The following is a 10188-nucleotide window of genomic DNA, read 5'->3' as shown; positions in this document are numbered from 1 at the left end:
CAACGGAGAGTTAAAAAAATTCGTATAGAAATAGCCCAAATTGTTCCCAGCCCTGTAAGAAGGGTGCAAACAGCAGGCTAAAAGTCACAGCTGATGGGAAAGAGAGAGTGAAAGCTCCAATCAAAGAATAATCCACAGGGATGTAAAGCAATTAGAGACATTAGTTAATGGCTCCTTCCTGGGGCTACTTGTGCTGAAAGCAGGGGTTTGTTGGCGTTGCAGTGAGTCAAATCTGAGAAACTTCTCTCAGTGGCAGGATATTTATGGGGATGAGGAGTCCTCACTCAACCACTGGGCATTTTGCCACCTCCCTCTTCCCAGTAACATTCCAACACCAACAACACCACAGATTTTTTTTTTTAAAAAAACCACTGCTCTGGATGACACCTATTTCTCACACCTGAGCAAGTGCACCTCAAACTTTGAGTGGAGCCAAAACCAGCCGTTGGCTCCCTTGATCATCACCAGATTCTTTGGCTGTGGTTTGAATTAGGTGGTTTCTGCACAGTGAGCCAAAGCCGAAAGCCACAGAGCTGGTTGTATTTAATCCAAAGGATTGATCCCTGCTTCCCAGGAGCGGTGACTGGGATTGAGTTGGGAAACCTTCATCACCAACCCAGCAAGCACATCCAGGGAGGTTTGTGCTGCCTCCGCCGCTCACTCTTCTCCAGTCTCTGCTTCCTGGCCAGACTGGGCTCCGTTATGTTATTTCTTCAGCCCCATCTGTCCTGTTTTTTCCATTTTCCCCCGTTTCTACGCTATCGATTGTTCCGGTGGCTCTGCCAGCACATCTCACGGTGTCTCGAAGCAGCTGGTGCTGGCTGTGACCCAAGGTTGGAATGCCACTGGTTGGACGCTTTTCCTTGCACCCTTGGGATCACTGGGGCACGAGACAGGGATTTTTGGATGCATCCCAGGGCGTTAGACCCCATCACCTCCCCAGACTGCTGCTTTCCCATTCCAGGAGCCAAGTGCATCCCTGGGGCTGGAAGCAGCTTTGCCTCAGCCGGCCAGAGGGTGTTGGGGAGGCTCTGGGCTAAGTGGGTGCTTTGCAGTGAGGTCGGAGCCATCCCTCTTTATCTTTTTCTGGCAAAAGCAGGCAGCAGTGGGCAAAACTCCCCAATGAATGTAGAAATTGGGGTGAAAAGGGTCTGAGCATCAGGGCAGGGGGTGGCGAGCGAGCGAGCGACCACGTGTGTGCGTGTCAGGGTTAGAAATCGCTGCTCCGCCGGGCACGCTGGAGGAGAGGGGGGAAAGGGAGAGAGAAAATCAGCCGCAGCCGCGTTTTCCAAAAAGCCGGAGCGAGCGTTCCTGCTCGCCGTCGCTTCCAAGAAACGGAGAGAACCGGGGAGGAAAATTGCGGTGATTCATCGCGGGCAGATCGGAGGCAGGAAATGGGAGTTCGCTGCCTGCCCCGTGCCCGGCGTGGGCTCCGTGGGCTCGCCGGGGCCTGGCTGGCGGCGAGGGCCTGACGCCAACGGGTCGAGCATCCCTGCGCCACGGCGGGAGCTGCCGGAGGAGCCACCGGCAAAGGGAAAACAACCAGCGGAGGCCGGGACCCGCAGCACCGGGAATTTTTCACCTGCGTTTCTCCGGAGCCATCCAAGCGAGAGCTGCCCGTGAGCCGGGAGGGGGCCCGGCGGGATGGGGGTCCCGGGGGATGCTCGGGGTCCACTGTCACGCACACGCTCACGCGCACCCCAAATTCTGGGGTCAGCATCCCTCCCTTGGGGCCCCCCAGGGTGGCCGGTGGGCCGGGGGCTCCATTGAGGAATGAAGCGTGGGAAAAGCGGGGCGGGGCTTGGGGGCTGCCTGTCCGCGGATTGGCTGGGGGAGGGGGGAGACCCCCCAAATTGCACTGGAATGAGAGGGGCAAACCTGAGCTTGTAACGCGGGTGGCGGCACCGGAGGGACCCCCCCACACCTCATTAGGTGCGCCTGGTGCAGCCGGACCCCCCTTTCCCATGTGTTTGCACCCAGGCGGCCGCGTCTCCGTGACACGAGTTGCGCCGGTCTCAGCCCGGCCGAGGGCTGCGAAGCACAAACCCCCTTGGGGTGTCTGGAGAGGGGCCGGGCGCATCCCTTGGTGGGTGCTCTGGCCGAAAAAGCACCCCCAAGACTGCTACCCCCATCGCTGGTGTTTTGGGGATCACCCCTGAAGGACAGCCACGGGGGTCTCGGAATGCAGGGACAGTGGGGACAGGGGATGGAGCACTGGGAGAGGGGCAGGATGGGGTGGGAACCTTAAAAAAATCTTGCTGCAGTTTGGGATGTGGGGCTGCACGTGCAACTCCCTTGGTCCGGACTGTGTGCTCGGGATGCAGGGATCTCTTGGGGTTCTTTTGGGGGAGGGATGTGGGGACTGCATCCATCACATTTGGGGTTGGGATCTGGGGCTCCTCACATTGCCCTCGGGGTCAGGACGCAGGGACTGCCTGCATCCTGCTATGGGACCCTCGCGTGGAACTCAGGGGCAGGACAGGGGTACATTCACATTGCACTTGGGATCAGGACACTGGGACTGTGGTGTCAGGGTTGGAACACGGGGACCTTTGTCTTGGGTCGGGGTCAGGGTGTGGGGAGCCCTGCATGGCACCTGGGGTCACAGAGGGACAGGCCACAAGGGGCTGGGACACGGGGACCCTTGTGTTGGGTCTGGGATGCAGGATCCTCATATTGGGATTGTGGTCAGGACTTCGGGACCCTTTTGTTTGGGCCAGTATGGAAGAACCCTTGTGACGGGGACAGGACCTGGGGACATCTGCATTGGCGTCAGGACTTGGGGAACTCCGTGCAGGGACTGGAAACAGGGGACAGTGGGGGCAGGTTGTGTCTGTCCCCTCCCTCCTCGCAGGGACGGTGACCAGGGACCGCATCCAGGCTCCCACCGAGTGCTCCAGCACCACCGCCCCGGGGGCTCCGGATAATTCACATGTGGCACCGGAGCTGCTTAACCCCATCCTGATCCAGCCTTCACCCCCAAAACCCCACTGCCATGAAGAAGAAGCCGTCCAATGGGCGGGGGCCGGACCCTGCGGCCCCCCAACAGCGAGCCCGGGGTGTCACCAAGCCAGCAGAGGTGACTTACCCATGGGGGGGGAACAAACCCCAAGATGGGGTTCAGGTGCAGCTACATCCCCGTGATCCCCCAAAACATCGTCTCAGGGTGGGCTGGTTGCCTTGGGGGGCAGCAATTGCAGCATCAGGGGGTTGTTGCTGACACGGGTGGGTTTTGCCCCCCCAGTACGTGGGTTCCTTCGTGGTGGAGGAGCTGGACCTGCAGCAGCAGGGGGGGTGGCTGGAGGAGCAGCTGCGGGCACTGAAGGTGGGGCATCTACCACTGCTCCCCCTCGCTGGGAAATGGGGGGACCCCGGATCATGGGGGGGACCCCCCGGGTGCCACAGCCCGGCCCCCCCAGTGCCACATGTCCTCCGGACAGGACTGTCCCAGGAGGAGGTTGGTGGTGCTGAGGTTCAGTTTGCAGGGTTTGAAGGTCTACGGAGCTGACGGGGAGGTAGGGGGCTGGGGGGGGGGTCAGGGGTGCTGGGGGGGGTCAGTGATGGTAGGGAGGGTCAGGGGTGATGAGGGGGTCGTGGGTGCTGGGGAGGGGGTTCAGGGGTGCTGGGGAGGGTCAGGGGTGCTGGGGGGTGTCATGGGTACTGGGGATGGAGGTCAGAGTTGCTGGGAATGGGGGTTAGAGGTGCTGGATAGGGGGTCAGGGGTGCTGAGGTGCTGGGAAGGGAGGTTAGAGGTGTTTGGGGGGAAGGGGGTCAGGTGTATTGGGGAGGGGTCACTGTGGGGTGCTGTGGGGTGGGTCAGGTGTACTGGGGGGCTCAGGGATGCTGGAAGGGGGGGGTCAGAGGTGCTGGAGGTGGTCAAGGGTGCTGGGGAGGTTCTTGGGTTCTGGGTGCTGCCGGAAAGGTGCCCCAGGGGGGCTGCACCTCTCTGAGCTTTTCGCTTGCAAACCTGCTTTGCTTTTCTAAGTTGGGTTGCAAACTTCTGGGCAAATAGAGGTGACACTGGGAGGACTCTCCCAGGGGTGCTGGGTCCCCCTGACCCCCCTCTGGTCCCCCAGACCCTGCTGATGGCCCACGCTCTCCGCCGGATCCTGTACAGCACCTGCTGCCTCGCCGACCGCCAGTTCGCCTTCGTGGCCCGCAACCCCCACAGCCCCCCCAGCACCCTCTTCTGCCACCTCTTCGTGGGGCTCCCGGGAGAGGTGGCGGCCCAACCCCCCCATCCCCCTACCCCCCTCCCCTCAATTATCATCATTTTTAAGATTTGCACGCAGTGTCTTTCGCCTCCCCCAGGTCCAGACCCTGCACCTCCTGCTCTGCCGCTGCTTCCAGCTCTGCTACCTCCTGGCGCACCCCGAGGAGCAGGCGGGCGAGAGGGAGCCCCCGGGGCCGGGGGTGCTGCGGGAGCCCCTCAACCCCGACGAGGTGTCTCGCAACGTCAACGCCCTGGTGTCGTTCCGGCGCCTGCCCGCGCCCGCCGCCCTCGGCTCGCTGGGCACAGGGGTGGGTGCCCACGGCCCCTTCCCGGGGGCTGCTCCACGGGGGCCCTCACGAGTGGGGTTTTTGCAGCGTTTTCTTACACGTGCTTTTGCACAGCCCGATGTTTGCACGGTGTCTCGCACGGCCTTTCCTTTGCACGGCGTTTCACAGGATGTTCTGGGCTGGCAGGGACCCACCAGGACCATCACAGAGATGGCCCAGCAGAGAATCACCTCATGTCTTTCACAACAGCACGGGGCTTTTGGCAGAGCTTTTTTATTTTGCCCCACGTTTTCCCGGGCAGCTCTTGCCTGGCCTTCTCAGCACGTCATCAAACAGGACGATTAACACGGCATTTTCTCGCGTGTCCCCTCTGCACGGTGTGTGAGTGCAGCGCTTCACGGGTCCCCTTCTTGCACGGCATTTTGAAGGGCACATTTTTGCCCGGTGCATTTTGCAGGGTCCGCCCTGCACAGCCCGTCCTCACCTTCTGTTTTAGATGGTTTTTTTCCTTGACAGCCTTTTCCTGCCTGGAATTTGGCATCGGGCGTGTTTGCACTGCAATTTTTTTTTTTTTTTTTGCATAGCAATTTTTTTTTCACATCACTTTTGCGCGGCATTTTCCCCCTGGTATTTTCACACTGCACTTTTCTTTTCACTGAGTGTTTCCGTATAATTTTTTTTGCACGGAATTATTTCATATAACTTTTTTACATGGCATTCTTTCATGGTGATTTGCATGGCTGTCTAGGTGTGGCATTTCTTGCAGAGCATTTTTGCACAGTGGGGGTTTTTCACAGTCCTTTTTGCATTGTTGGGGTTTTTTTTGCACAGCATCCTTTGCATGGTGGTTTGTTTGCATGGCATGTTTTGCGTGACCTTTTTTTGCGTGGCATCTTTTCCGTGGTGGTTTTTGCATGGTATTTTTCCATGGTGTTTTGCACAGCATTTTTTCTGCACATCATGGTTTGCACATCACTTTCTTGCACTTTTTTTTTGGCACCTCATTTTGTTGCACGGCATTTTTTGCTGGATGATTTTTGCAGGGTGTTTTTTGCGTGGCATTTCTGACTGCATTTTTTTTTATAGCATTTTTTGCACTGCATTTTTTCCAATGTCTTTCACATGGCTTTTTTTTTTTTTTTTTGCACACTCTGTTTTTTCATGGTGTTTTGCACAGCATTTTTGGTGTCTCATCTTCGGTGTTGCATTTTGTTGCCGTTTTTGCACAGCATTTCTCTGCATGGTGTTTTCCACAGCTTTTCTCATGTTGCATTTTTTTTGCACAGCATTTTCCTGCATGGTGCTTTGCACACCTTTTTATTGCGTTTTTTCCACAGCGTTTTTGAGGCACAGTGTTTTGCACAGCGTTTTTTCTGTATGGTGTTTTCCACAACATTTTCTTCTGTATGGTGTTTTTCACAGCCTTTTTGGTGTTGCAGTTTGTCCACAGCATTTTTCCCCACAGCATTTTTTTCTTCATGGTGTTTTGGTGTAGCATTGTTGGTGTCACATTTATGGTGTCACATTTTTTGGTGTCACATTTTTTGGTGTATCATTTTTAGTGTCGCATTTTTGGCGTCGCATTTTTTGTGTTGCACCTTTGGTATCTCATTTTCGGTGCCGCATCTTTGTCGTATTTTTGGTGTCCCTTTTTTTTTTTTTTTGGTGCCCCATTTTTTGGTGTCACATTTTTTGGTACCATTTCTTTGGTGTAGCATCTTTGCCTCATTTTCGGCGTCGCGTTTTTGGCGTTGCATTTTTTGGCGTCATACTTTTGGTGTAGCTTTTTCGGCGCAGCATCTTTGTTGCTTTTTTTTGTGTTGCTTTTTTGGTGTCACCTCTTTGATGTCGCACCTTCGGCGTCGCCTTTTTGGTGTTGTCGTTTCTTCCACGGCCTTTTTTCCCCGCCCGGTGTTTCACACGCCATTCCCCGCAGCCAGAGCCCCCAGCCCCTCTCACAGCCCCCCCATCCCCTCCCCAGGACCGGCGGCCGGAGGCAGAGGGCAGAGCCGGCTCCTGGCGCCCGGGGAACCCCTACTGCTCCCCGGTGCTGGTGCGCAAGAAAGCCATTCGCAGCAAAGTGCTGCGCTCGGGGGCCTACCGGGACTGCGGGGCCGAGGGGCAGCTCCACCAGCCGCCCCGCGACGCCGGTGAGTGGCACGGGGAAACCGAGGCAGGGGGGCACCCGCGGCCCTGGTATCGGGGGGCTCTGGGGGCAAAGAGGGGACTGACGGGCTCCCGCAGCGGCGGCGGGATGGGAGAGCAAAGGCGCGCGGAGCTTGGCCCTCCTGCCCGAGAACGAGAGCGTCCTGGCCGAGAGCGTGTGGGCCTTCGCCGGCATCGCCAGGTGAGTGCGCGGGGGCCGCCCCTCGCCCCCTGCGCCCACCCTGCCGCCCCCCACCCCCTGCGCCCACCCCCGTGCCCACCCCCGTGCCCACCCCCGCGCCCACCCCCTGTACCCACCCCCGTGCCCACCCCCCGTGCCCACCCTCTGTGCCCACCCCTGTGCTCACCCCCTGTGCCCACCCTCTGTGCCCACCCCTGTGCTCACCCCCTGTGCCCACCCTCTGTGCCCACCCCTGTGCTCACCCCCTGTGCCCACCCGCCGCCTCGTCCCCAGGGACGCGGGGGTCGCGCTGCTCCGGCGGGACGTGCCCGGAGCCTTCCTGCTGCGCCCCGAGCCCGGGCTGCCCAAGCGCTGGTGCCTGTGGGTGCGGGCGCCCTGCGGCGTCGTGTCCTACGGCCTCCTCAGGACACACCAGGGCAGGTTCTGCGTGGAGGTGAGCCGGGGGTGAGAGTGGGCTGGGTGCACGAGTGTGTTTGCTGCGGGGCTGCAGCAGTGCAGGGTCGCACCTGGGTAAGTGCACGTGATGTGTCTTGCGGGGGGGCACTGGGGTAAAAGGGCATTTTCTGCATCTGTGCATTGTGCCCTGGGGTATTGGTGCGTCTGTGCACGGCTGCAGTGGAGCATGGATGCACAGAAGGAGTGTATGAGGGCACTGGGTGCCCCTGTGCATGGAGGCACCAATGTGTACAAGCACCTGGTGTGCCTGTGCATGGATTCATTGGTGTGGTGGCATTTGGATGCACTGGTATATATGTGCACTTGACACACCGTGTAGGTGCATTGAGACCACCCGTGCAGGGATGCCCTGGGGCTATAAGTGCCTTTGGTGCATTTGTGCACTGATGCACTGGTGTGTTGGTGCATCAGGACATGGATGCACCGGTGTGGGAGTGCATTGGGTGTGTCTGTGCATGGATGCACTGGTGTGAACAAGCACTGGATGCATTAGTGCATGGATGCCCTGGTGTGTCGGTGCATCTGTGCATGGATGCACCGGCACATTGGGACATGGATACAGTCGGGACATGGATGCACTGGTGTGTCCATGCATTTGATGCCCCATGCAAGTGCATTTGGTCCATCTGTCCATGATGAACTGGTGCCCTGGTGCAGGGATGCACGTGGGTGTAAGGGCATCAGTGCTCAGGGGCACTTGTGTGGGGTGCACAGGGGTGTCAGGGCATGGGCACGTTGGTTTGTGGGTGCATTGGGGCACAGGTGCATCTGTGCAAGGCACACAGGTACCCACAGGTGTGGGTGTACCTGTGCATCCACACTTTGGTGTGTAAATACATCCAATTCGTGGGTGCCCGAGTACATTTATGCACGGGTACGTGGTGCACAGGTGTATGGATGTGTCTGACTCACAGCCCTACAGGCCTTTGGTCTGTGGGTGTATCAGTGCACAGGGGCAGCTGTGTGTGCACACACGGGGCACAGGTACACCAATATACATGTGCACAGGGGCAGGGGGTGCACGGCTCTATTTGACTCGTGCCCAGGACATGGGTGCCTTGGGTCTGTGGGTACCTGCTGCACAATCACGGGGGGATGTCCCGGGTCTGTGGGTACCTGCTGCACAGGCACAGGTCTGTGTTTGGGGTGTGAGTGTGCTCGTGCACGGGTACAGAGGTATTTGCTGTGGGGTACATTCAGTCCAGGGGTGCAGAGCCGCGTGGGCACACGGGCTCGTGGGCACCCCTGCACGGCCCTCACGGGGGGCTCACCTCTCACCTCTCCCCTCTGCCCTCTCTCCCGCTCCGGTGCCGACGGCAGCACTCCAACGCCGAGTTCGCCAGCGTGGCCGCCCTCCTGGCTCACTACTCGGGGGCGCCGGGGGGCTGCTTCTGCCGCCTGGCCCCCGGCCACCGCAACCCCGGCTACGAGGAGCGGGACCCCGGCGGCGGGGCCGGCGCCTGCGGGGGGGAGTCCGCCTGGGCCCCCTCTGCCCCCATCGGGGTGCAGCATGAGCGAGGGTAGGCCCGGCCCCCTCTCCCCGTGCACGGCTGCCCCCCGGCCCCCCCGAGCTTTAACTGGCTGCCATCTGCCTTATCCCTCCCTCCCTCCCGCGGGCTGCGCGCTGTCCGGCAATAAACGGCTCTTGTGCATCCGGACGGGGCTCCGCTGGCTGCTCGCACTCAGCCCCGCTCCGCGGTGTCGCCCGCCCGTGTGCCCGCCCGTGTGCGGGAGCTCACACCCGTGCACTCGCAGCCCCCGCACACTCGCGTGATGCACCCACACGCTTGCACGGCTGCAGCGGGTGTCTGTGCCCGTGCTGTCACACCCGTGTGCCCGCGCACTTGCACTCCCACAGGCGTGCGAGCTCAACCCCTCGCGCCCTTGCAGCCTCACGCCCTGCTGCAGCCGTGCTCTCACACGCACTTGTGGTGGCACACGCAGGTTCTCGCCCTCGCGGGGGCCACACCCGTGCACTGGCACAGCCGGGGACCGGTGCCACCACACGCTCACGGCCCCGCGCACCCGGATCCCACACAGGGATCCCACCCAGGGGTGCCCTTGTGCGCTGTGTCGTGCACAGGTGTCCTCGTGCACCTCCCCTCGCACATGAGTGCCCTTGTGCCCCCCTTACATATGCCCCCGTGCACCCCCTCTCGCACGCCTGCCCTCGTGCCCACCCCTTGCACCGGCGGGCACGCACCCTCATGTCCCCCTTGCACACGTGCACGTGTGCCCTGGCACTTCCCTCACCCCTCGGGACCCTCAGCCCACCAGACCCCCTCGGAGTCCCCTGCGCTCCCTCGGACCTGCCCGGCACTGGCATCTCATTTTCCCTCGCTCAACCCCCCTTCGGCTTGTCCCGGCTCCCAGAAGTTGCCCCAGGGTTTCCTGCCCTCGGGGTTTCCCCCACGGTCTACCCTCAGGGTTTCCCCTCACAGACCCCCTCAGGTGTCCCTTCCTGACCTGCCCTAGTCCCCTCTCACGTTTGTTGCCAGTTTCCCCCTTTCCCTCCATCCCTCCCCAGCTCTTTCCCTCCATGCTCTCCCCTTCTCCCCCAGCCCCCGGCCCGGGGGACCTTCTTCCCCTGCATGTCCCCAGCAAGGGGTGAGCACTCCCACCCACCGAGGGGAGCAGACCCGGCCTTTGGGATGCCCCAACCTTCCCCCGCCCACCGGTGCTCCCCAGCCCGGCCGAGCAGGCGCTTGTGGGGCCAAGCCGGGAGCGTGGAGGGAACCGGGCGTGTGGGACTGACCCCACCGTGAGGGGCTGGTCCGGGTGTGTGGGAATGATCGATCCGGGGGGGAGGCTGATCGGAGTATGTGGGGTGTCCCGGGTGCGTGGGGATGAGCAGGGTGTTGGGCTGACCCAGGTATGTGGGGCTG

General features: G+C 60.6%; 1 protein-coding gene across 3 annotated transcripts; it reads left to right on the top strand.

Annotated features, from left to right (window-relative positions):
- Positions 1-459: 459 nt before the first annotated feature.
- Positions 460-8827, top strand: SH2D5 (SH2 domain containing 5). Of its 3 annotated transcripts, none has more exons than XM_051771562.1 (10): positions 460-1619; positions 2855-3079; positions 3245-3325; positions 3441-3515; positions 4077-4220; positions 4312-4521; positions 6482-6650; positions 6745-6847; positions 7121-7280; positions 8624-8827. In XM_051771562.1, the coding sequence occupies exons 2-10, from the start codon at positions 2996-2998 to the stop codon at positions 8825-8827; spliced, it is 1230 nt and encodes a 409-aa protein (XP_051627522.1). In that variant the 5' UTR covers positions 460-1619; positions 2855-2995. The 3 variants fall into 3 exon arrangements, with proteins under 3 accessions (XP_051627522.1, XP_051627523.1, XP_051627524.1); XM_051771563.1 differs by having other exon boundaries at positions 2693-3079; XM_051771564.1 differs by lacking the exon at positions 460-1619 and adding an exon at positions 2073-2086 and having other exon boundaries at positions 2693-3079.
- Positions 8828-10188: the final 1361 nt, after the last annotated feature.

The sequence above is a fragment of the Manacus candei genome, unplaced genomic scaffold, assembly GCF_025592945.1.
Source record: "Manacus candei isolate 608988 ecotype Guabito, Panama unplaced genomic scaffold, ASM2559294v1 h1tg000136l, whole genome shotgun sequence".
In the NCBI taxonomy this organism is placed as follows: domain Eukaryota; kingdom Metazoa; phylum Chordata; class Aves; order Passeriformes; family Pipridae; genus Manacus; species Manacus candei.
This window is presented reverse-complemented; position numbering and strand designations above follow the sequence as displayed.